Source organism: Sinocyclocheilus rhinocerous, unplaced genomic scaffold (genome assembly GCF_001515625.1).
Source record: "Sinocyclocheilus rhinocerous isolate Xijiao unplaced genomic scaffold, SAMN03320098_v1.1 scaffold2988, whole genome shotgun sequence".
Classification (NCBI taxonomy): Eukaryota; Metazoa; Chordata; class Actinopteri; order Cypriniformes; family Cyprinidae; genus Sinocyclocheilus; species Sinocyclocheilus rhinocerous.
Genome location: NW_015665674.1, coordinates 112,810 through 139,610, shown reverse-complemented (window position 1 = coordinate 139,610; position 26,801 = coordinate 112,810). Strand labels below are relative to the sequence as shown.

The window sequence follows — 26,801 nt, the reverse complement described above, 5'->3', positions numbered from 1 at the left end:
CACTGTTTCTCAATATTTAATTACAGCTTCAGATGCATAATATTTTCATCTCCTTCAAGCAGGATACACAAAAAGCACGTTCAATTCGGACGGTTGTCGTGGTAATACCGTAAACAGCAACCGTTCGCGTGTCAGCGCTTAATGCGCATCTCCTATATGAAAAGCATTTTAGGGGGCCCTTGGCTTTTGGGGGCCCAAGGCGGTCGCCTACGTTTGCCTAATGGGTAAGTCCGCCCCTGTCTTGGGTAATAGATGTGATACTATCAACAATTTAAGAAGCTAACAAGAGGCACAGTGTGTAATCTTTGCTGGCATATAAAAATAAAGACAACCCACCTTATATACTGAAAAACTGAACACATGCACAACCGATTTGCAATAGTAGGAAACAAATGACACAATGCTTGCTCATGTTGGTCAAAATCAACATGCAACAGTTTAATAAGCACAAAAAAAGACATATAAAACATATAATTCTACCTTACAAATGCAAAAAAGGTTTCTGTAACAAAGTCTTTACTGGCAATTTTTTACTGTAAAGTATTCATTTAATTTAAAAACCTGAAATGAAAACTTAGCAGTAATGCATTATACTAGGTATATTCATATTCATGCTGGGACTGTTTTCAAATGACATCATTAAACTGCATTACGAATTAACAAAAGATTGTTTGTTACTTATCTGTAAGCCATAAACTCACTCGATGAGTTCATGCCTCTCTTTATCATCAAAACAATGCTCTATTTAATTAGCTCAGACATCTATCAATATCAGTGAAGGCTTATATTTCAACACAGACATCTGAGAAGCCTCGCTAAATTCAGTCTGGAGTAGATATAATAAAATTACAGCTCTGAGATGCTTCTGCAGTCAGGGACAGGAAAAAACAGACACTCCACCTGATCTTCTCTATTCTCCAGTCATTAGCAACACCGCTAATTTAATTTACACTATGGCCAGATGATGTAACCGGTTAGAAGAGAGCCATTACTGCAGTCCTTTTGTTTTACAATTGGATTTCCTAATGAATCTGTTAAATTATTCTATAAAATAAAAAAGTTCAACACTCACAATTACCTTTCACAACACAATTTTTTTCATAATGAAACTCATTCTAAAGATTCAGCTTACCAAAATGTCTGAAATTTGTGATTAAAAACTCCACGCACCTGAATGACAGCGCTGAACCAGCAAGTATTTCCCACATTACGGATACCCACAGGACAGTCCTCTTGTCGGATCCAGTCAGCAGGGCTGCAGCTTTCTCCAGACCCCTCACACCTCTTTCTTTTCATGCAGGCCGCATTCTCTTCTGCACTAACCTCAAGAGCCCTAGAGTAAAAACAGGAGTAGGTAAGACAGTCAACACCAGAGTCTGATAGTTACTGCTGCCCATGATTTCTAAATTCACACAACACCACTGTAGCAGGAGAGAGAAGCAATTGTAACGCTCTAAACTGTTTCATTCACACTCAGCTTAGAGTCATGACACTTGCTTAGGCTATGGTTAATAAAATTCCATCTCTCTGCCAAAGAAAAGGGTGTTCAATTTTTTCTATTAAATTATTTTGAGAAATAATGTTTGAGGGTGTCAATAAATTATCCTGTTTTGATGCCCTTGATAACCAGGTTGTTGTTTGAAAGTTAACATGAATGATTTTGGAGGCAACTGTAACACATTCAAATTAATTGTAACCTGACATGCTGAGGACTGTTTTTGACTTGTTGGCTGATCAGTATATTTAAGTAAAGACAATTTAACTGATTTCAGATACTTACTGTATTTTTGAAACATTATTTCTTACAGTTAAAAATAGTATTATAGAACAGCAAAAACCATTCATTAACATTAAAGAGTATTAAAGCAATAATATTATTTTAAGGTGTGCTCTTATTTGAGACTCAGTGTGTTCATATAATTTGTCTTCCAACTATTACAATTGCCCCCAAGTACTGTAACAATTATTAGAGAAGTATTTTCTTAGAAGTTTTATAATATGATATAGTCCTTTTCATTACAAGCTGATTAATTATAGTTACTTGTACCCAAAGTCAGTGACATGTACACTACCTTTTTTAAAACTTTGGGGTCGGTAAGATTTTTTGTTTCTGAAAGAGGTCTCATTTATTTGCCACTGATTTGACCAAAATATAGCAACAACATTATTATTATGAAATATAATTTTCTATTTTAATATATTACAATGTAATTTATTCCTGTGATGGCAAAGCAGAATTTTCAGCAGCCATTACTCCAGTTTTCAGAGTCACATGATTCCTCAGAAATCATGTGTCCTTGCTGAATAACGGTAATAATATCATTTGGAACAGCAATGTACTTTTGGCACATGCAAATATTTCTCATACAAAAAGCAGATGACTTGTACATTTGTAGTAGTCAATGAGTTATGAAGGAAAGTGTAAAAATGTTACAGTTGCCCCTATTGGTAATGAACCTGTGCAGCTCTCTCTGCTCCGCTCCGGCCTGCTGTGACTCCTGAAGACTAAGCTCAATGGCGGTCTGCAGATCATCTTTAGCAGCACCTGAGAAGAAGCTTTAAAATACATTTATTTTTAGTTATTTTAACTACAAATTTAAATAAAACTGAAAAAAATAACGAAAAGGCAATTATACATTTACACACCTAAGGATTATATCAACCAAAAAAGTAACTGCGTATGTGTCCTCTACTTGGTTCCTTCTCATAAATGAGTAAGCGGCATTTAAAACAATTATAAACATATAATACACACTGTTTCTCAATATTTAATTACAGCTTCAGATGCATAATATTTTCATCTCCTTCAAGCAGGATACACAAAAAGCACGTTCAATTCGGACGGTTGTCGTGGTAATACCGTAAACAGCAACCGTTCGCGTGTCAGCGCTTAATGCGCATCTCCTATATGAAAAGCATTTTAGGGGGCCCTTGGCTTTTGGGGGCCCAAGGCGGTCGCCTACGTTTGCCTAATGGGTAAGTCCGCCCCTGTCTTGGGTAATAGATGTGATACTATCAACAATTTAAGAAGCTAACAAGAGGCACAGTGTGTAATCTTTGCTGGCATATAAAAATAAAGACAACCCACCTTATATACTGAAAAACTGAACACATGCACAACCGATTTGCAATAGTAGGAAACAAATGACACAATGCTTGCTCATGTTGGTCAAAATCAACATGCAACAGTTTAATAAGCACAAAAAAAGACATATAAAACATATAATTCTACCTTACAAATGCAAAAAAGGTTTCTGTAACAAAGTCTTTACTGGCAATTTTTTACTGTAAAGTATTCATTTAATTTAAAAACCTGAAATGAAAACTTAGCAGTAATGCATTATACTAGGTATATTCATATTCATGCTGGGACTGTTTTCAAATGACATCATTAAACTGCATTACGAATTAACAAAAGATTGTTTGTTACTTATCTGTAAGCCATAAACTCACTCGATGAGTTCATGCCTCTCTTTATCATCAAAACAATGCTCTATTTAATTAGCTCAGACATCTATCAATATCAGTGAAGGCTTATATTTCAACACAGACATCTGAGAAGCCTCGCTAAATTCAGTCTGGAGTAGATATAATAAAATTACAGCTCTGAGATGCTTCTGCAGTCAGGGACAGGAAAAAACAGACACTCCACCTGATCTTCTCTATTCTCCAGTCATTAGCAACACCGCTAATTTAATTTACACTATGGCCAGATGATGTAACCGGTTAGAAGAGAGCCATTACTGCAGTCCTTTTGTTTTACAATTGGATTTCCTAATGAATCTGTTAAATTATTCTATAAAATAAAAAAGTTCAACACTCACAATTACCTTTCACAACACAATTTTTTTCATAATGAAACTCATTCTAAAGATTCAGCTTACCAAAATGTCTGAAATTTGTGATTAAAAACTCCACGCACCTGAATGACAGCGCTGAACCAGCAAGTATTTCCCACATTACGGATACCCACAGGACAGTCCTCTTGTCGGATCCAGTCAGCAGGGCTGCAGCTTTCTCCAGACCCCTCACACCTCTTTCTTTTCATGCAGGCCGCATTCTCTTCTGCACTAACCTCAAGAGCCCTAGAGTAAAAACAGGAGTAGGTAAGACAGTCAACACCAGAGTCTGATAGTTACTGCTGCCCATGATTTCTAAATTCACACAACACCACTGTAGCAGGAGAGAGAAGCAATTGTAACGCTCTAAACTGTTTCATTCACACTCAGCTTAGAGTCATGACACTTGCTTAGGCTATGGTTAATAAAATTCCATCTCTCTGCCAAAGAAAAGGGTGTTCAATTTTTTCTATTAAATTATTTTGAGAAATAATGTTTGAGGGTGTCAATAAATTATCCTGTTTTGATGCCCTTGATAACCAGGTTGTTGTTTGAAAGTTAACATGAATGATTTTGGAGGCAACTGTAACACATTCAAATTAATTGTAACCTGACATGCTGAGGACTGTTTTTGACTTGTTGGCTGATCAGTATATTTAAGTAAAGACAATTTAACTGATTTCAGATACTTACTGTATTTTTGAAACATTATTTCTTACAGTTAAAAATAGTATTATAGAACAGCAAAAACCATTCATTAACATTAAAGAGTATTAAAGCAATAATATTATTTTAAGGTGTGCTCTTATTTGAGACTCAGTGTGTTCATATAATTTGTCTTCCAACTATTACAATTGCCCCCAAGTACTGTAACAATTATTAGAGAAGTATTTTCTTAGAAGTTTTATAATATGATATAGTCCTTTTCATTACAAGCTGATTAATTATAGTTACTTGTACCCAAAGTCAGTGACATGTACACTACCTTTTTTAAAACTTTGGGGTCGGTAAGATTTTTTGTTTCTGAAAGAGGTCTCATTTATTTGCCACTGATTTGACCAAAATATAGCAACAACATTATTATTATGAAATATAATTTTCTATTTTAATATATTACAATGTAATTTATTCCTGTGATGGCAAAGCAGAATTTTCAGCAGCCATTACTCCAGTTTTCAGAGTCACATGATTCCTCAGAAATCATGTGTCCTTGCTGAATAACGGTAATAATATCATTTGGAACAGCAATGTACTTTTGGCACATGCAAATATTTCTCATACAAAAAGCAGATGACTTGTACATTTGTAGTAGTCAATGAGTTATGAAGGAAAGTGTAAAAATGTTACAGTTGCCCCTATTGGTAATGAACCTGTGCAGCTCTCTCTGCTCCGCTCCGGCCTGCTGTGACTCCTGAAGACTAAGCTCAATGGCGGTCTGCAGATCATCTTTAGCAGCACCTGAGAAGAAGTCCATACTACATGAGCATAAAATAAACATCATGACATTATCTGTCACACTGCTATATAAATAAGTTCATCTTTGGAAAATGTGGTGACATGAAAGTCATTTGATATTAATAGTGTCGTTTAAGCCCACCGTTCTGTGTATTGGAGGTGTTCCTCTCATTATTGGCTTTAGTTGGTTCTTCGGGCATGTGCTCCTCTTCTGGGGGCTGGGTGGTCAGTAGCCCAATGGCATGGCTGATGTCACCTTGACTAGCCTGGATAAAGAGTTTTCTCACAATTAGTCATCACTACTGAAATACATGAACATGTTTTGCTGTGTTTTAGCACATGCTTTGTTTTAGTACCACATCTAGGTTACCAAACCCTCACCGCTGAATGTCAGGGAAACTCTCGCACATGGTATGATTTTCATATTTACAAACATTTGTCAGGCTTATTTTCTATTAATAGCCATGTCAGTATCATTACATCTGCTGCTCGTGTTATAAACACATGGATAAGTGCTGCTGTACTAAACATACGTTCAGGGCGCTCTGGAGAACCTGCAGATCCTGAATGCCAGTAATCTCTCTGAGCTGGTTAAACAGCGTTTGGCTCTGAAAAAGACAAGCAAACATGCTGTTTTTTAAGTTCTGTGGATCAAAAATTCAAATGCTTTGCCACAGGCATATTGAGGATACTTCTGTTTGTGATAACAAGACCCACTTGAGCAATTAACCACTCAATAACAGGATCCGTTCCAGAAAAAAAAGAGCAGGTGTGAACTGATCAAAACAAGAATATGATATGAGACGCAATTTGCACTTGGATTTATCACCTAGCATAACCGCATTTCTGACTCAGGTGTCAAATGAGCGTGGGCTGGAGGAGTCTATAGCTGGCCCGATCAACAGTTATGAAAATGTCTACATCTTCTATTAAATCCATATCAGATTTGATTTTTTCAAGTACAGTATGCCTGAAAATAGGCTTTAGCATGTGGCATGTAAACATAAACAAAAAAAAGACTGTGGCCCAGATAATAGATGCAGGAGCAACAGAACTATATAAAGACATTCTGACAGCAGGTGGGAATGTCAGCATGGCTGTGGAGGCAGCCAGACACCCTAGGCTGGGAGCAGAAGACATATATGGTGAGCTGGAGGCCTGTGAGCGGCACTCAGAGCTCTATTTTGGGCCTTCGACACAGATAGCGCTTGTGTTTATCATAGATGAGCTCGGGTGACACACGCAAACACAAGAAAACTCACTAATTCCTAGATTTCATTCAGAAGGTAGAATTGAGTAGTTAAAAACTTAACTTAGAAGGGAAATTTAAGAGAACATAATTTAAGGGGAAAATGCTAATTTAAACCCCTTCAGAACAGAATCTCAGTCTGTACAAGATTCCTATGGTAGTTTTTATCATAATTTGAAAACAATCCTAATGGGATCAAATAATCATCTAAAAATCAAACAAGTGCATAAACTGGATATTGGATACTGGATACTATATTTGATTCGGAATTTTGTGTAATGCTTGTCAGAACTGCACAAATTATTTTTCAATGAGAAAGGGTTCCAATGGGTTTCAAAGGATGGGTTCCAAATTAGGATAGAAATTCCAAAAGTATATGTTTAAGATTTTATAAACATATTTGTAAAATTAAATATTAAAAGTTTGCTCAAATATAACCAGTCTACAACATCTACTAACTGTTTAAAGCAAATAAAACGGTGACAGCCACTGCTGTGTGTCTAGATCTCATTAACACAAGCCGTGTTACTATTTTTAATTTGAATACATTTTCTGTAAAACACAACGCACTCACCGAGTTTTCAGACGTTTCCCCATGTTCAAAATCCTGTTCAACTCTCATGGCAATGACTTTTTAAAAGAATATTTCTCCAAGGCTTCGCCCTGACTCCAGAGTTTGACCTACTCCAAACACCCCGCTTCACACACACACACACACACACACACACACACACACACTCAAGCGCGCGCTGGGAAACGTCGTGAGCGCGCTTGGTAAACAGTCAAGAAACGTCAAGAAAACTGACTAACCCATTAATCATGACAGCCTCACTTAGGCAGAGCAGAGGTAATGTGGATTAAACTAAAATAAATGTCAATTTTGGTTTGCTGAAAAATATAGGCAATAAACGATTTAATTTAGCCATAACCATATGGTAAAATAGCATTTAGTCACTGCTAAACAAAATGACAAACCTTCTTACACTTTTTGAAAGACATCTCACATGAATTTGGTAATTGCAGTTACTAAATTAATACGGATTCTCCTTAGTTTAAGAAGCTTAATTTCTTTGAAGACAGAGTGACTTGCACCGAAGTAACTTGACATTTATGGCGGAAAATATTGTTACTTTAGTTAGGGTATGTAAATAAAACTAATAACTAATTAATATAAATACATAACCTCTCCACATCTTTAGAACTAATAATAAGGAATCATATTCTTCATGATAAGCTTACTGTGGTAATAGCCTAATTTAAAGGGTTAGTTCACCCAAAAATGAAAATTGGCTTGTGTTTTACTCACCCTCGAAGCATCCTAGGTATATATGACTTTCTTCTTTCAGACGAATACATTCGGAGTTACATTAAAAATTGTCCTGGCTATTCCAAGCTCTATCATTGCACACTGTATTTACTGTGTATTTGCTAAATGTCAAAGACTTCTTGATAAAGAATGTCCTTACCACATTTAAAATACATTACAATGACCTTAAAATATGCACACATTTGTTTTTCTTTATCTAATTCTGTAAAGCAGCATTACAATTTCCTGCTCAATATATAAATAAGAAATAAAGAAATAAAATATGTATTTTAAGATGATTTTACTGATAACACATAATTGTATAATTATGATTCTGTATGTTTTATAGCCCATTATGTTCTAGTTTACTATGCTTAGGGTCCATGAATTGAGCATTCAGAGTACACATCCTATTCACTGAACCCAGATCTTCTTACCGTCATAATGGAAAATCAATTTGCTAGAGTGGTGAGCAAGTTGCCGCTGTGCATTTGTTGCAGTCATGTGTACAACGACCGTTCTGATGCTCCATAGCATTTTACTGGAATAAAACACACTTCGTGATAGGGTAAAATTTTAAAAGCTGGGACAAAGGCAGTGGAAACCGACTTGAATCTGTTTACAGTTTTCTTAATTGTCAGGATGAGTCCTGTCCTTTTGCTATCTTTGTTACTTTCAGGTAAGCCCAGTGCTTTTTCTTGTTTGTATTATATTAATTATACAATCTTTCAGTTACGTATGTTGCATAACTTTTGATGCTGTTTGCATTAACATTTAATATTCAAAAAATGGAACAAAATTAGAAACATTTTAAGACTATTTAAAAAGCCACCACCTAACGTATCTGTGAATGACATTTACTGTGAATTTTATACTATGGAACGACGAATGTGACTGAATTCTATATGCTACCAAACTGTACTGATAATTCTAACTTAACCAAGTGAAGCAAGATCTGCACTGATTAACATTTCTGTACAGTTATTCCACAGGCTGAGTTAGTCCCAGAGAAACCAAAGAGATCTGCTCTGAACCAACTCACCAGGTTACTGCTTCGCAAATATAACTGTGGAGTCCGGCCTGTCCAGAACTGGACCAAACCAACTACCATTTACATTGACCTTATAATCAAATCTGTCCTAGATGTGGTGAGTGCATTTCAACCTTTAGAGAGATTACTTGTATTACTTGTACTGTAGACAATGAACAATTTTTATGCCAAGCTTTTTTATATGCAATGCACAGGAATGTTAACTGTTAGAAGTTGTTAACTAAATAAATGAATTGCACAGTTCTTAAAGTGTGTTTCTATGTCAGTAAAATAAAGTAAATTTGCACATCTTTTCACAGGATGGACAGACTCAGAAAGTGACCACCAGCATTTGGTATCGCCAAGTTGGTATCAATTAATTTGTCTACGAAAATACACAGCAGCATTATTGTATATGGCTAACATACTTTATTCAGATTAGTCTGATGCAGATTGTTTATGGTAGCTGTTTTTAAAATGTTTTTGCACTGTAACCTCTTGAAATCAAACCTACTGTCCTTTGACTTTTACCTGAATATTTACTTGAAATATTATCAATAGACCAGTATATGAATATATCACTATATATTACACATTATATACATACCTGAGTGCCCACATAATCGGCATGTCTTATTCCTTTAAAAGAAGAATGCAATGAATGAGCAGGTTTCATAAACCACATTTAATTTTATCTTTACGAGACAGATCCAGCAAAGAAACACATACACAATAATACAATTTTGAAATGCATGGAATCTGATATTTGAGCGATCTGAATCTTTCTCATGGGACCTGCTAGGTGATAACAGTAAACCGCATTACTCTAATGTTTCAGATATGGAACGATGAGTTTCTTGTTTGGGATCCTGAAGAGTTTGATGGAATCACTGAAATATCACTGTCCTCGGATGCCATCTGGGTGCCTGATGTCATCATAAGTGAATTGTATGTATATGATAGATGTATCTCTCCAGCCTGCATCACAAGCTCCTTTTGTGTTCTGGAAATGAATTTTGTCGAGTTATACTCTCATTGCATCATATGTCTTCCTATCTCTCCAGCGTCGATGTTGGCAAATCCCCAGTCATCCCATATGTTTATGTCAACTGTTCAGGAACAGTAAAAAACTACAAACCCATCCAGGTGGTCTCAGCCTGTCACCTGGAGATGTATGCCTTTCCCTTTGACAAGCAGAACTGCACTCTGACCTTTCGCAGCTGGCTCCACTCAGGTAAATTACTCACTCGTACACAGCGTGTGCTTTGTACACAAGCTGGCCTCCGTATAATGAGAGTTGCTGTGATTACCGAGTGTTTTTGATCAGCCCTGGTTAGAATCTTTTAAAAGCTGACATATTTTAAATAAGCTCCTCGCAAACCTGCCAACATAAACACTTAATTGAACAATAACACAATGAACTGCTGATGTGTTTCTCTGGCAGTGAATGAAGTGGATTTAGCTCTGTGGAGGCCTGTTGAGGAAATCGCCAATGATACGAGAGAGTTCATGAATGATGGTGAATGGGAGCTGCTGTCTGTCCCTTCTCACTACTGGACACTGAATCTAGAGGACAGAGACTACGCACAGATTCAGTTTAATGTGAGAATTAATCCTGAACTTATTCAATCAGTACAAAGGACATTCACTGGCAGCTTTACATTTCAAGTTTTCAATTTCAGTTTTATCTGTATAGTGCGTTTCACAAAACACAGTGTGTCAAAGCAACTTTCATGATATCTTTATACCTTAGTCACATTTAGATTAGAGATAGGCGATAACATAGTTTGCATTGTGCGATGATATAATCTGTATGCATGTGGATAAAGTTGGACGTATTTATATTTGACTTTATGTATACAGTGGACCGGTGCGATAATATAGTTTACGTTTTGTGAGAACATCTTAACACGACCTTCCTGTGAAACAAAAGGCTTATAGGGATAATTCACCCAAAAATGAAAACTCTCTCATTAATTACTCACCCTCATGTCGTTCCACACCCGTAAGACCTTTGTTCATCTTCGGAACACAAAATAAGATGTTTTTGATGAAATCCGAGAGCTTTCTGACCCTGCATAGACAGCAACGCAACTGACACATTTAAGGCCCAGAAAGGTAGTAAGGACATTGTTAAAATAGTCCATGTGACATCAGTGGTTCAACCGTAATTTTATGAAGTTACAAGAATACTTTTTGTGTGCATAGAAAACAAAAATAATGACTTTAATCAACAATTTCTTCTCTTCTGTGTCAGAACGAGCGTTCACGAGAGTATCACAATGCATGCGTGTGCATTCCTCTGCTTGTAAACAAGGCGCAGCATCGTGGTACTCTTATGATGTATGTCACAACAAAAATATCTGTTACTACTTCCTTTATATTGTGAATACTTAAAAATCAATTGTAATCCATCCAGCCATCCATTCTCCAAGCTGTTTATCCTCAGCAGGGATGCTGGATCCCACCGTCTCGGGTCACAAAATCAAATGTAATTTAATTTAAAATTATTTAGAAAAATATTATTTTTATATTGTTGTTTATTTTGAATTGAAATTGCATTTTCTTTTCATTTTAAATGAAATACAAATATTTTTAATATATTTAGAATTTCTTATTTACTCGCCACTGCCAAATTTGACTTGCATTTAAAGTCTGACAAATGTTCATTTTGGACCCTGACTGAGACATTAGGCACGTAACAGTAGGCCAGACATGCTAGCTAGAGTATTGATGTTAGTCTGACATGTCACAACCCTTCTGCAACCTTTGCATGGCTGTTAGTGGAGTCACACTAAAGCTAACAGATGAGGCTTAGCGGCAGACAACACACAGAAAGGATGATGATAATGAGACTGTCTTTCTGGCATTTGATCAATGAGCGTCGTGTTCAGTGGGAGGAATGGGCCAACAGCTCAAAGCTTGTGGGCAATCCACCCTGTTCCACTAAGATGCGCACACCATGGAAACGGCTGTGTACTTTGATTACCTTTGCTCTGCGGCTCATTGCCGAAGCCATTTAGGGATCCATATTTGTGTTTTTACTCATTGGCCAAATGGGTGGGGAACATGTTTAAGTCGGTATGAAATTGCTCTTTGTTGTACTGTGGAAGCTTAAGCAGCCTTAAATAAGGAAAGGGAAATGGATGGTCCTGATCCAGATGAGGGGCAGCGAGAGGAAATAACTCCGTGGCAGCGAGGTTGATCAGGACGCTTAAGAATCAAGTCTGGGTTCTCAGGGGGAGCTGAGGTGTGGGAAAACAATTTCAGCTCTAGAATGAGAAATTGGACTGATTTAGCAAATCCAGGAAATGGGGAGAAGGCTTAAGCTTGTTATGTAATTCCCCTTTAGACACAGCCATCTCAGACTGCTCTGTGAGCACATTTCTCTGAGGGCAAGTAATGGAATAAATATCACCCAGAGAGAGCACGTTCAATTCCAGCCTTTCGGTCTCTCTCTGTAGGTGCTGATCCGCAGGCGCCCCCTGCTGTACGTGGTAAGTCTGCTCATCCCGAGCATCTTCTTCATGGTGGTGGATGTCACCAGCTTCTATCTGCCTCCGAACAGTGGCACTCGCATCACTTTCAAGACCAGCATTCTCTTGGGCTTCACTGTAATCAGAGTCAATCTGATGGATGAAATCCCTGCTACCGCTATTAAAACACCCCTCATTGGTAAAGTACAGTTAGAGGTCTTCCTAATTACAATGTTCACCTATTAACAACACTCTTGATGGACAGCAGCCTCACCTTTCTGACAATAATGTTTGCTCTTTTTGCCACAGGGGTCTTCTTCGCTGTCTGCATGGCACTGCTGGTGCTGAGTTTGGCAATGTCCATTTTCGTAGTGAAGCTTTTGCATTACAGTGAGAAGGAAGTCAAGGAGATGTCCATGTCCGCTTGCTTACTAGACAAATACGGCTCAATGGATCAGAGCTTTATTGAGAGCGCTTTCACATCGATGAAGACACTGGATGATATGGAGCAGTCCGAAGGTAGGAGAGAAAATATTATCTATTTATACAATAGGGTTCTATACTTTGAAATAGTTAGGAACAATGTTTTTACAATGTCTATTCATTTCTTAATTTCAGCATATACTAATACATTTTAAAACGTTTAAATAAAATGAGTTATAGACAAACATTCATTAACATTGACCAATAGTTTATTCATAAAAGAACATTATGTAGATGAAAAAAAGTTTGTGTCAGCATCGATAGCCTTGTGGGCAGCGTGCCGATATACAGTGCTGTTGCGCTACGGGCGTCCCGAGTTCAAATCCCAACTCGAGGACCTTTCCTGATTCTGCCCCCCTCTCTCTCCCCCACTTTGCTTCCTGTCAGTTCTGATCTGTCCTATCGTAATAAAAGATGAAAATGCCAAAAAAAATTGTTAATATCATTCATTATTACACAGCTGACATGAATGATTCTGATTGGCCAGTCACTGAATTCTGCAGTCAATTCATTTATTTTTATTCATTACATCACTTGCTCTCCAATGGATCCACTGCAGTGAATGGGTGCCGTCAGAATGAGAGTCCAAACAGCAGATTTGATGGACTGGGGTTGTGTATATTACTTGTGGATTATCGTGATGTTTTTATCAGCAGTTTGGACTCTCATTCTGACGGCACCTGTTCGCTGCAGAGGTTCCATTGGTGAGCAAGTGATCAAATGATTAATATCTCCAAATCTGTTCTGATGATGAACTAACTCATCTACATCTTGGATGGCCTACTGTAAGCTTGAGTTTTAATTTTAAGATTTAAATTTGAAATGAATGAAAATTCCGTCATTAATTTTACTCACCCTCATGTCATTCCAAACTCGTCAGACCTTCGTTCATCTTTGGAACACAAATTAAGATATTTTTGACGAAATCCGAGAGCTTTCTGACCCTGCATAGACCGCAACACAACGACCACGTTCAAGGCCCAGAAAGGTAGTAAGGACATTGTTAAAATAGTCCATGTGACATCAGTGGTTCAACTTAAATTTTATGAAGCTACGAGAATGCGTTTGTTTGCGCAAATATAACAAAAATAACGACTTTATTCTACAATTTCTTCTCTTCTGTGTCAGTCTCCTCTGCCTTTCACAAGAATACCACGGCAAATAATAATTGTTTTCTCTCTCTGATTCAGGCTTCGAGTTTGATCTCTCTCCAGAGCCAGACCTGTTCTCTCTGACAGAAGTCTCAAACAATGACTCTCCACTGGAGAAGATCCTGCAGGAGGTGGTGTCTCTCAGACTGTATCTTCAGGAGGAGGACAATGAGGGCAGTTCACAGTCTTACTGGGTGGAACTGTGCCTGAAAGTGGACAAGCTCCTCTTCTGTGTGTACCTGCTAATTATGCTCATCTATGTCATGACTCTACTGCTGCTCTGGGGTGTCTGGAGCTCTGCCTGAAAGTCTGAAGGAGGTGGTTGGGGAAAAAGAGGGGTAATGAGAAGAGAAGGACAAAACGGAAGTAGAGGGGATGGAGAAAGTTCAAACAAAGTGACAGATTTCACAACTGCAGTTTTAGTTTTAAAGTATAATTAATTACATTTGATGCCTACTATTAACATGAATTCAGATTTTCTTCTGTAGATTGACTCTAAAACGAGCCCAGTTTGCCAAACGAGATTTATATAGGTGGAGTCCTTATTTGTAAAACATGGTTAAACGTACTTTCAGTAATGTAAAAATCATAACTAGTTGCAAGCAAATTGCCTTCATGTTGTATGTGATTGTTTGCCATAGAATAAAGAAAAACAAATTAATGAACAAATTTATGTTTGAATATTGTCTTTCTCCTCCATGCTTCTCTTCTTTTCACTAATAACACTCAAATGCTTTGTTTTAACTGTAGCACTTGATGATAAGGGACTGTCACTGAAATACACCCCCATTCATAAACATGGAGGTCACTTTTTATGTTAATATTCTATAAAGGTACAGTATGGCAATAGTATCTTTTTTTAATGGTATATGTTCAAGTGGAGATTTACATTTTTTTTAACTCAAATGTAGAATCTTAAGATGCTGTGACTTTAACTTACATTTTATATACACTTGCATTTTACTATAACTCTTTAGATTTTTTTTTATTTGTAAAGCAAGTACATGGAATCAACAATTAAATAATACTGTAAATTATAAATGATACTGTTGAACATCAACGTGCAAAAATAAATAGTGCTTTGCAAAATAAGTTGTATTGTTTTGAGATTTTGTTCTGCTAAAAGAAATACTTCATTATAAATACACACGTCCTGAATAAATAAAACAGTTAATAAAAATCATGCTATTGTAAAATTGTTTTACTAGGTAATCAAAATCCACTTAACTAAATTAACTGGTTTTATTAAATTCAAACATGGAATATGATTTAATATGTCGGAATCAATTTTACTACATATGTTTACACAAACAAATGTAATTTTAAGGGCCAGATTACAGAGCATTCTTTGAAAAATTACACATAACATGAGAATGAAGAACGTAGGTTTATATGCCCCTCCCTGTACTGTAACATTATCATATATCAAGCTCCAGTTTCCTTACCGAAAAATAAACCACAATCACCTTCACATCACTATCATTATAGTACATTTTCATTACATCGCTTCTCAGAGCTGCCAGGTCAGTCAGAAAAAAAAGCACCTAATTCAATTCCTCATCAAAATTCTGATAATATTTTCCTGACACAAATCTAATCACCTGCCTATTGCCGGGCTAATTAAGTCTCATCATGGCTGGGTGAAGTATTAGATCACAGTTAATGTAGTAGTCTAAGTGCTCATGGAAATTGACTTGAACTTGGTCGTGAAATATGACCCATGAAATGTCAATGGTAGCTGTAATTCATGCGCCGTCCGCTGTTGAGTTAATGTGAGAGAGAAAAACACTAGTATTATCATTTGACGATGTCTATGTTGTTTATCCTGTTATATTTAAAATCTTAAACAAACAAATAACCCATTGCCTCCATGCTCCATTTTTAACATGATAATGAGACCTAATAGAACATGCTGTTTACAAAATAATTGTGAATAAATCGTTTTTGAAGTACAATGTTTAGAAGAAATAGAACTCTATCTGTATCAAGCTTTTCAAGAGTAGCTACACAATGCTTGTCATGCGTATATAGTTCTCTCCGTTGTGTCTCTTGGGACAAGCTGAAGTGCTTTGGACCTGCCTAAGCTGTGGGATGATCATACAGAAGAGGGAGGGAGGGTGGACTAAGTGCTGTTATGACACAGTCCGAGCGCTTATGGAAAACTCAAAGATAACTAATGGAGCTCAGGGTGCATCACTGGAAGGAAGCAGCCCCAGGCTAGAAGCCTGCGAGAAGAACCCAGAGCAACGCTAAACGGCTCAGCACAATGAAATGTTCAGCACTCTGGACAGCTCTCTGCGTTTGCATGTATGTGGCGGTGGTGGCTTGCTCAGGTAACTTCTCTTATACTTTATTTTTGATTTTGATTATAAAAACAAATTGCGTTTGAGCTTTCAAACGAACAAGCGCTGTACTTTCACATTAAACGAGCTTAAGACTCAAGGGCTGTGTCTCAAAACCTAGTGAGCTGCCAACCTAGACAGCATTTTTGGTCATCAAAGGAAATTAGGTTGGTCATTATTGGTCATCATCATCTAAATTAGACAGCTCTCTAGGTTTTGAGACACCATCAATATTGCTATTAATTAATTAATTAATATGCATTCACGTGTATCTGACAGCTTAACCTTTTCATGCTGAAGCTGAATGAAGTAAAAGTGATAAGTGGCTATTCTTTTGTCTCGGTGTAGTGAAGAAGCTGAGCAATAACACTGGGCGATTCGCCAATGCCACTCTGGTTCGACTAAATGAGTTTTTAAGTGCCGGATATAAGAAAGGAGTTCGACCAGTGCGCGACTGGAGGCAGTCAACGACGGTGGCTATTGACCTAATGGTTTATGCGATTCTTAATGTGGTGGGTAGAGGTCTCAAAAGTCTATTAAATATGTAAACTAACTGTCTGTTAATTAAGACTTTTTGCGTTTAATCTTTTGTATATATTTTTGTGCCACACAGGATGAGAAGAACCAGGTCTTGACAACATATGTGTGGTACAGACAGGTATGTTGGTGGAAAATACAAGATTAATTTAATATTAGATAACCGACAACAACATCAAAAGATCCGATTTCTGAACGAATGACTCGTATGAGCCGGGTCTAGTGAATCAAGAACGTGCGGTGCATACTATGTAGTCCGTTTGTCGAATATGAATATCTGTGAGTCGGTTCTTTTTATTGAATAATGAACGTACAGTACTCCTGTTTTTTTTTGTTTTGTTTTTTTTGTGAAGCAACACTTTGAAGCGAGAAGCAATCGTTTGACGCGTATGAGCAGATCATTTCATTGTGTATCGAAAACATACAACGCGATGACCGTGTAGTTCGATTCCCGAACAAATGACTCATACCAGCCGTTTTCTTTTTTTGTGTAGGCCTATCAGTAATGTACGGCAAAACTATTGTAGTTTGAATGTCAAACAAATGACTCTTTTCTTCTTAATGACATATAAATGTAAACAGCAGACAGCGTCGTTTGATTTCCGAATGAATGACTCTCCAGAGAGCCAGTTTTAGTGAACCAATAACACCGTGAGTAGTCAGAGATTCGTTTATAACATCTCTAAATTAAACAAGAACAGTTACTTGCTATACTTAATTAAGGCTATTGAGACTTAATAGTTTTTACAGTGTGCAGTTTTTGTACTTGACCTTTCTCTAACCTCAAAAGCAATGGATAGATGAGTTCCTTGCGTGGGATCCAGAAGAATTTGATGACGTTAAACAGATATCCATTCCCACTGCCAACATCTGGGTTCCTGATATTCTTATCAATGAATTGTGAGTAGACTTGACATAATGAGATAATTGAGACGTTAACGGTAGAATTACTGAACCCTTTTGCTCCCTCTCTCTGTCCTCTGCAGTGTGGATGTAGGAAAGTCTCCTGAAATTCCTTACGTCTATGTAGGCCATACTGGGCTTGTTCGCAACTATAAGCCTATCCAGGTAGTGACCGCCTGCTCCCTCAACATCTACAACTTTCCTTATGATGTCCAAAAATGCAGCCTGACTTTCCAGAGCTGGCTACACACAAGTAAGTAAACGCATTTCAATGAGCTTGAGAGAGATCATTCAGTCATTAGTGACAAAATGTACCTCCTACACACAGAATCCAAGTCTAAAAGGATTTTGAGCGATGTGATCTATCTTAAATCATTTATGAAACTCTGAAGCATGAAAGCTTAATAAAATACAGACAAGCATAAAGTTGTTTTTCCAAAAACAACACACAGCAGAAATAAGGATGTCCTGGAATTGTAGCATTTCAGAAACGATTCGAAGACAACATAGCTTTTCCTGAAAGCTGAATGAACTGACCTTTAACCTGATCTCATCCCGTAGCTAAAGACATCAACATCACACTAATGAGAACCCCTGAGGAAGTAATGAACGACAAGAGTGTGTTCATGAACCAGGGAGAATGGGAGCTGCTTCACGTCCTCTCTACATACAAAGAGTTCAGCATAGATAATGATGATTACTATGCCGAAATGAAGTTCCATGTGAGTAACGTAATAATGCCAAATTAAGCCATGGCACACATTAGCATTTGCAAATGAAAAATGTCAGGGATACAAATAAAAGCTTTTTGCAGTCAGGACAGACCGAAGTCTTACTGACTATATTAAACATAATTGTATCAGCTTTGTATTATTATTGAGTGTTGTGTAACAGTGAGCTATAACCCCAACAATTTAACCAGTTAAAAATGAGCTACAGATCAATATGCATTAGCAGAGCAATATTCCATCAACATTTGCAGTTACAGAAGAAAATGTGTTCCAATACTTCTTGGTATTAAAATACATTAATAATTTTGTGTAAACATAATCTGCATACATGATCAAATAATGTTACAAAAGATGTGTTTGAGCTTTCCATTCATCAGTTTCCACAAAAATAGTAACACTGATAATAATAAGAAATCCTTCTTGAGCACCAGATGCGTATATTAAAATGATTTCTGAAGGATCATGTGGCACTGAAGACTGGAGTAAAGTCTTGTCATCACAGGAATAAATTACATTTTAAATTTCATTCAAATAGTAAAGTTATTTTAAATTGTAGTATTTCACAGCATTAATGTATTTTAGTGCACCACTAAATGCACATGGTCCAAATGTCTGGTCACATTTCTTTTAGAAAGCAGTTTTAAATTAGTACCCAAGTGAAATAAAAACAAAGTGAGAAAGATCAACATTATTGCTACAATGAAAGACATCTCTTTCTTTTATCGTCAGGTTGTGATCCGACGCAGACCTCTGTTCTACACAGTCAACCTCCTGTTGCCCAGTGTATTCCTGATGGTGATGGACATCGTTGGATTCTACTTGCCACCAGACAGCGGCGAGAGAGTATCCTTCAAGATCACCCTGCTCTTGGGCTATTCTGTCTTTCTCATCATCGTCTCTGACACTCTGCCAGCGACTGCCATAGGGACCCCTCTCATTGGTAATGAGGTCTTTCTGATTCATAGAACATGACCTGATGCATTTCAAAAAGTCACTCGATCATTCATTCTTTATTTCCTGATTCCTGAAGATTATTATTGTGTGTGAGAGGTGACGTGTAATTTAGTCTACTGCATCTAGACATTATTAAATGTCCTTAGATAAAGAGGTTTTTGTTAATTGTAGCAAGTGGTGTGATCCAGTACAGTTTCCTCTCAGCTGGCCGCACTTCTGATGGCAACAGTCAGAAGGCAAAAAACAAGACATTTCTTGAGTTTTTCAACTGAAGTCAATCCACATGTCCATTGATTTTCAATATGGAAGCGCAGCTGTGAGGAAGCTTGTGCGGAAATACACAGCGCTGATTAATTTGAGAGATAAGGAGAACAGCCTAGATCACTACAGAGGTTTCAAGTTCCAATGCGATTGCTTTCAAACACTAACACACTAAAGACTACAGAGGGCTTGCATTTTCTTTTGTTTCGTTTTATTAAGAAAGGTATTGAGAGAATTAAATCCTCTATAAGATCTCAACAAAACAAGTAAATATAGAATACAACAATACAGAAAAAGAACAATGCTTGACCTCTGGGTAACAGCATAAATATATTCAGTGGAAATTTGGGATTTAAAATCCAATTTAAACCTGGGAATAAATGCTTTAGGATTTTGAAAAATGTACAACAGAGAAACATTATGAACAAGACAATAAATGTTAAATATTTAAAATTCTACACTATTTCTAGGTCACTAATCAAATAAGCAAATTTGTGGCATTGATTACGTGACTATGTATAGATGATCAGCATTTTTTCTATCAGCATTTCCTTCTATCTAGTGTTTAAAATTATTAAATTATTGGGTCATATATATATGTGAAGAGTTCAGATGCAAAAGCCTCCTGAAGTTTTCTTCTAAAATTTGCATTTTTATCAGGCTCCTATGCTTAGGTTCAGTAATTTTACTTTAATGGCAATGTATAGGTTTTTTTCTATGCCATTAAAGTGAAAGAAAGAACTGAACATAAGCATAGGAGCCTGATAAAAATTCTCATTTTAGATGAAAATTTCAGACGGCACTTAGAGGCTTTTGCATCTGAACTCTTCATATATATATTTCTCTGTGTTTAGCTACTGCTGTATAAAATAAGACCAGTTATTATTACATACACCTTTCTAATGAATGGGGTCAGCGAGATTTAAAAAAAAAAGAAATTTATTTTATTCAGTAAGGATGAATAAAACTGATCAAAAGTGACAGACAAACAAACATAAACAAAAAACTATTTCAAATAAATGCTGTTCTTTTGAACTTTCTATTCTTCAAAAAAAGCCTGAAAAAAGTATCAAAATATTAGGCAGCACAACTGTTTTCAACGATAATAATCAGAAATGTTTCTTGAGCACCAAATCAGCATATTAGAATGATTTCTGAAGGATCATGTGACACTAAAGACTAGAGTAATGGCTGCTGAATATTTAGCTTTGCCATCACAAGAATAAATTACATTTGAAATATATTAACAAAATAGTTTTTACCATATTACTGTTTTGGCTATTTTTGTTTAAAGGGGTCATATGATGCTGCTAAAAAGAACATTATTTTAAGCAGCGTCTCCCTGACATGGCTGCATCAACACGACTGCTGTTCCTGAAACCACGCCTTCTTTCTTTGCGTGCACATTTGGGCGGTGTTATGCAAATCTTCCCACATTGTGATGTAGACATGTGGGGGCGTGTTAGAATGAGCCGTTTTAGGTAGGCGTGGTTAACTCTTAACTTTTATAAAGAATATCTCTTTGGTTTTGAGACTTTAGTGTTTGCAACTTTACAGATCTTCTTTATGCACCAACAGCTTGTAACACTCCAAAGAGAAAGGAAAAATTGAAATCGCATCATATGACCCCTTTAAATAAATGCAGACTTGATGACAGAGATATCTGACTAACTCTGTAGAAAACATTGTAAAAATCTGAAAATTTTTAATTCTGTGTTTCTGTTTTGCTCAGAAAGAGCACAAATAAGAGGAAACACTGAATGTAAGCATATGTTATGTCTGTGTATTTGAGTGTAGGTGTGTACTTTGTGGTATGCATGGCGCTGCTGGTCATCAGCCTGACCGAGTCTGTTTTGATCGTGAGGCTGGTGCACAAGCAGGATCTGCAGTCCCGTGTGCCCCAGTGGGTCAAACACCTGGTGCTGGAGAAGGCCACGGTACTGCTCTGCATTCGCAACAAGAAGGTCTGCTCGATCCTCTCGCAGGGATCTGACCTGCCGCTCTACAAAGAAAACAACATGAACACAGGTAACTGACCCTTCGCTAAGCCCCGCCTTAAACGTTACTGACCAATCCTACCTTAGCAACTGTTGCCATCCATACATCGGTAAAGTTTGACAGCAACAGTACCAAAGTGGGTGGAGCTTAGCAAATGTGCTCTCTAGGTGGTGGAAACAAGCTCTGAAATTGACCTTTGATTCTTTAAGCAGTCCACTGCAACCATCACAGCTGCGAGGGATCCAGAGACTCTGGGAGAAACCTGGGTTTGGCGCTGTCCACGCGGGACAGCGGGTCTCCTGTCATGGACGGCATCCTGCGCGAGATCACCACCATCCGCCAGTTCCTGGAGAAGAAGGATGAGAGCAGGGAGATCGCTAAGGAGTGGCTGCAGGTGGGGTACGTGCTGGACGTCCTGCTGTTCCGCGTCTACCTGCTCACCGTGTTGGCCTACAGCATCACTTTAGGCACACTGTGGTCCGTCTGGCAGAACGTCTGACCGCAGATGTGGGTCACAGAAGGAGGGCGCCAGTTCTGTCTCACTGCTTAATGTAAATGCAGTGTTTGACGTAGTTGAAGTGCTGGTAATCTGATTGTTATCTCACAAGAGAATAACTTGAGCACCATAGAGGAGAAATGTGCTTTCAAATCAAGAGTTATTACTTGTAGACTGCTGTTCTTGCCAGATGAAAGCTCTTCAAACTGCCGTCTCTGAAAAGCATACAACATACATGTATGATTGTTATAATATCGCAGTCTTCTCATATTCAGTACAACAGCGCGACTGCAAGTGTGATATTCCCTTTTTACAACAGTAAAACATATAAAGAAGTTCAAAATGAATAATTCACATTTTAGACACATATTTTGGTTATGTTGTCTCTGCCGATGGAAATTGTTTCAAAGACGTCAAAGAAAGAAGCAGCAAACACAGACAAACAATGCTTTAAAACATATATGAAATACATAACTCGTGAAACGGCATATCAAAACCTTCAGCAGTGTATTGTGTCTGCCTGAGTATTCCAATATTAAGAAAAAAATTCACCTTCCTGCATTTGATTAATCACACTGACATACACTTCCGTTCAAAAGTCAGTTGGCTCATATATTTTTTTAAATTAATACTTCTATTCAGCAAGGACGCATTAAAGTCAAACCAATCAGCATATTACAATGATTTCTAACAGACTGGAGTAATGGCTGAAATTTCAGCTTTGCCACTACACATTTTAAAATATATTAAAATAGAAAACAGTTCTTTTAAATTGTAATATTTCACAGTATTTCTGTTTTTAATGTATTTTTGATTATAAATGGAGCTGAAATGTTTGAACAGTAGTGTATTTACGTCAACCCTATTTGCGTATGTTGGAATCAAATAATTGAAGTTTTATGCAGTCATTGAAACAACAATCTATCCTTTAGGTTCCAATTAAAATCCTTAATTCCATTTCACTTCTGTTATCCTGATCAAATCTGTAGTACTGCGAGAAAAAAACCATTCAATCCTGTTGTTGAAATGTAAACATCTTGTAAACTGTCTGTATTTCTGTGTCTTGAGAAGATGTTGGACTGTGTCTATATTGTGTTCTCTCTCTTCCAGTCCAAGGGCAGTTGAGTATTAGTCGTTGCCTGTGACACTAAATGTACTAATTGTAAAGATTTTCACCTCACTGGGAATGCACTCAGCAGGCCTGGGGTGATTGGATAAATGCCATTGACACCCTACATAATTAAAGAAAAAAAAATCAGTTAGACAGTAAATGGGAGCATTGATCCCAATACAATCAATGCGGCTACATCTCTCCATCCCGCCAGCACACCACAGTCCTGAATTAGGTATAAAACTTAATGTTTTGTGAGGAACAACAGTTAGCAAATGCTACTCTTTATGTAAAAAAACAAAACAATATTATCATAATTACCATTCAACAACACCACAACAATAGACAATTGATGTTTGCACTCAACTTTGACCAGCAGAGGGCTTCTAAAGCCATGTAATGTATTTAAGGCACTGCTGATGTTAGGGACATCATAACATACTCCTGAGTTTCACTGGTATCTGTAATATTAAATACAGTCTGCATTTGGAGCGCACACAATAGGATTTCAGTGCCAGAGGAATTTCATTGTCAACCAAGAACGGAATGTTGGCAGGCTGAAGTTGGCAGTGTAATTCCTGAAAGCCATACACAGTCATAACAAATGGCTTCAAGTGGCATTTGTAGGCTATTACTTGTTTTGCTGGAGGTCGTCCACCGGCTGTGGCTGGGCCCGCTCGCGCCCGCAGCCACGGCTTAGCTGGGAACACAATCGAAGGGATTTGAGAAGACCACGGCCACCATTCAGTCCTTCGCTGTCTAAACTTCCCTTGTCCATTAGATCATATCTGGGTCAAAGAGCAACCAAAGATGGGACCCCCTGCTCGCCGCACAAAAGCTATTCACGCAGAGAAGGTCACGTGACCTTAGCCGAAAACGGGCGGTCTTGGGTGCCAGCAGCACCAGCGTCGCTCTAATCATGATTCTTAACTTCCTAAGGCCTTGCAAAGCAAATATACAATCTGAACCCTGCTGTCTTTCTCAGACGATCATTAAAAAAATCTGTTTCATCTTAAGAGATAGAACTAATTAAAAGACTCATTAGCACAGCACACTGAGGTAGCATTGTGTGCTTTATATGAGGCACATTATTTCCAGAGATAGTTAGAAGGTGAAAGGGGATAACAGCGTTTCATTAGCCACTGTAAAGGTGCAGTCACATTTACCGTTTTTCAGCAAATTTTAGCGGGCGAATTTCACATGAGGGCGAAACGCTTTAAGTTTTTCAAGGATTTGCTGCATTGACCAACAGAAAGCTGTTTTGTTTGAAATTTATTAGACTGGCATAAAGTTGGCTTGACGTTGGACGTTCGATATTCGCAAATTTAGGGACCGTCTCTAAAGTTACATGCGATATTGGTATACACTTTTCTAACATCAATAGCATTTGAGGAGAATGACTTACAGTCATAAAATCAACTGTAAAGTGTTCATTTAGGTGTCAGCTACAATGCACACCTTATACATTTTTGATTTGTTAAAATAAACGGTAAATCATTTGTAAAATATGCTACTTTTTCACAACTGAATGGGCTCAAACACAAATTTAAAGCTCAATAGCATTTGAGGAGAATGACTTACAGTCATAAAAACAACTGTAAACTGTTCATTTAGGTGTCAACTATAATGCACAACTTTTAAATTTTTGATATTTATTAAAATAAACTGTAAATCATGTGTAAAATATGCTACTTTTTCACTACCGAATGGGCTCAAATGCAAATTTAAAGCTCAATAGCATTTCATGACTTACAGTCATAAAACAAATGTAAACTGTTCATCTAGGTGTCAACTATAATGCACACCTTTTACATTTGTTATATTTATTAAAATAAACTTTAAATCATATGTAAAAATTTGCTATTTTTCACTACCGAATGGGCTCAAAAGCAAAATATGCCATATTTTAAAGCTCAATAGTATTTGAGGAGAATGACTTAGTCATAAAAACAACTGTAAACTGTTCATCTAGGTGTCAACTATAATGCACACCTTTTACATTTTTGATATTTATTAAAATAAACTTTAAATCATATGTAAAAAATTGCTTTACTCTGCCCCGTAAGGGCATTGAGAATATATATTGAGCGTTCCACCCCGTTCAGGCAGTCGGAACAGCTTTTTGTATGCTTCAGTGACCGCACCAAAGGGTCTCCGGTCACGAAGCAGAGACTTTCCAAATGGATAATCAACGCTTGCTAGCATACTCTTCTTTGGGCCTACAATGCCTCATGGGAGTAAGAGCCCACTCAACAAGAGGTGTCGCCTCTTCCTAACGAGTACTGCGTTGCTAGCCGTGCTATGTAGCTGCACGACTCAGTCATCGCTTCAGTCAAAGTAACCTGAGGATCCTATGGCGAAGTGCCCGCTTGTATTGCCAGATGCCCCGCCCATTCTGGCGGGCTTTGTCTCCATAGGCTCGTGCAGCTCCGCTGGTTATTTATTAAAATAAACTGTAAATCATGTGTAAAATATGCTACTTTTTCACTACCGAATGGGCTCAAATGCAAATTTAAAGCTCAATAGCATTTCATGACTTACAGTCATAAAACAAATGTAAACTGTTCATCTAGGTGTCAACTATAATGCACACCTTTTACATTTGTTATATTTATTAAAATAAACTTTAAATCATATGTAAAAATTTGCTATTTTTCACTACCGAATGGGCTCAAAAGCAAAATATGCCATATTTTAAAGCTCAATAGTATTTGAGGAGAATGACTTAGTCATAAAAACAACTGTAAACTGTTCATCTAGGTGTCAACTATAATGCACACCTTTTACATTTTTGATATTTATTAAAATAAACTTTAAATCATATGTAAAAAATTGCTTTACTCTGCCCCGTAAGGGCATTGAGAATATATATTGAGCGTTCCACCCCGTTCAGGCAGTCGGAACAGCTTTTTGTATGCTTCAGTGACCGCACCAAAGGGTCTCCGGTCACGAAGCAGAGACTTTCCAAATGGATAATCAACGCTTGCTAGCATACTCTTCTTTGGGCCTACAATGCCTCATGGGAGTAAGAGCCCACTCAACAAGAGGTGTCGCCTCTTCCTGGGCTTGGTCTAGCGGTGTGTCCATTGCAGAGATTTGTGCGGCGGCCGACTGGGCCTCGTCATCCACATTTACCAGGTTTTATAATCTGGATGTCCCAGCCTTACAGGCCCGGGTCCTTTCTGCTTAAATGGACTCACTCTGGCCATATGGCAAAACCAGTGCTTCAGGCGTTTGCCTTCTTCACTGTACGCTCTTGGCCCCCACTGGGTTCCGAGGCTGTACAATTTCTCTTGGAATGATTACTCAGCGCCGGGCCGACCTCTGTGAGTTTGGCCCTATTGCCTCCTGCGGGGCTTCCCTGCAAAATACTTGGTCCCTCTGGGCCCCATTTGGTGCTTAAGGCAAGTTCAAGTATTAGTCGTTCCTCTAGCATAGCATGGCGGGATTGTACTGGTTCCCCATAGCGTCTTAGCAGA

At 37.6% G+C, this 26,801-nt stretch overlaps 3 protein-coding genes across 6 annotated transcripts in view; 2 read left to right on the top strand and 1 right to left on the bottom strand.

Moving 5' to 3' along the window:
* LOC107731460 (ubiquitin carboxyl-terminal hydrolase 28-like) overlaps nucleotides 1-25,935 on the bottom strand; it is a 42,503-nt gene extending 16,568 nt beyond the window's left edge. For 2 of the 4 annotated variants that reach the window (XM_016542548.1, XM_016542552.1), the window contains exons 1-5: nucleotides 7,118-7,255; nucleotides 5,828-5,902; nucleotides 5,437-5,560; nucleotides 5,210-5,297; nucleotides 3,923-4,085 (exon numbers count right to left, since the gene is read on the bottom strand). In XM_016542548.1, coding sequence (XP_016398034.1) covers nucleotides 3,923-4,085; nucleotides 5,210-5,297; nucleotides 5,437-5,560; nucleotides 5,828-5,902; nucleotides 7,118-7,165 — 498 coding nt within the window. In that variant the 5' untranslated portion in view covers nucleotides 7,166-7,255. Of the gene's footprint in view, nucleotides 1-3,922; nucleotides 4,086-5,209; nucleotides 5,298-5,436; nucleotides 5,561-5,827; nucleotides 5,903-7,117; nucleotides 7,256-25,134; nucleotides 25,150-25,922 lie in introns of those variants that run through there. The other 2 variants (XM_016542549.1, XM_016542551.1) reach the window with 2 other exon arrangements.
* On the top strand, nucleotides 8,404-14,294 carry htr3b (5-hydroxytryptamine (serotonin) receptor 3B). Its single transcript, XM_016542518.1, has 9 exons — nucleotides 8,404-8,528; nucleotides 8,831-8,997; nucleotides 9,200-9,244; nucleotides 9,718-9,827; nucleotides 9,944-10,113; nucleotides 10,324-10,481; nucleotides 12,344-12,554; nucleotides 12,665-12,874; nucleotides 14,029-14,294. Exons 1-9 carry the CDS (start codon nucleotides 8,492-8,494, stop codon nucleotides 14,292-14,294), a joined length of 1,374 nt encoding a protein of 457 aa, XP_016398004.1. The 5' UTR covers nucleotides 8,404-8,491.
* LOC107731461 (5-hydroxytryptamine receptor 3A-like) lies at nucleotides 16,256-22,522 on the top strand. The gene is made up of 9 exons (XM_016542553.1): nucleotides 16,256-16,322; nucleotides 16,680-16,843; nucleotides 16,945-16,989; nucleotides 17,659-17,768; nucleotides 17,855-18,024; nucleotides 18,333-18,493; nucleotides 19,232-19,442; nucleotides 21,515-21,745; nucleotides 21,925-22,522. Exons 1-9 carry the CDS (start codon nucleotides 16,256-16,258, stop codon nucleotides 22,212-22,214), a joined length of 1,449 nt encoding a protein of 482 aa, XP_016398039.1. The 3' UTR covers nucleotides 22,215-22,522.
* Nucleotides 25,936-26,801: the final 866 nt, after the last annotated feature.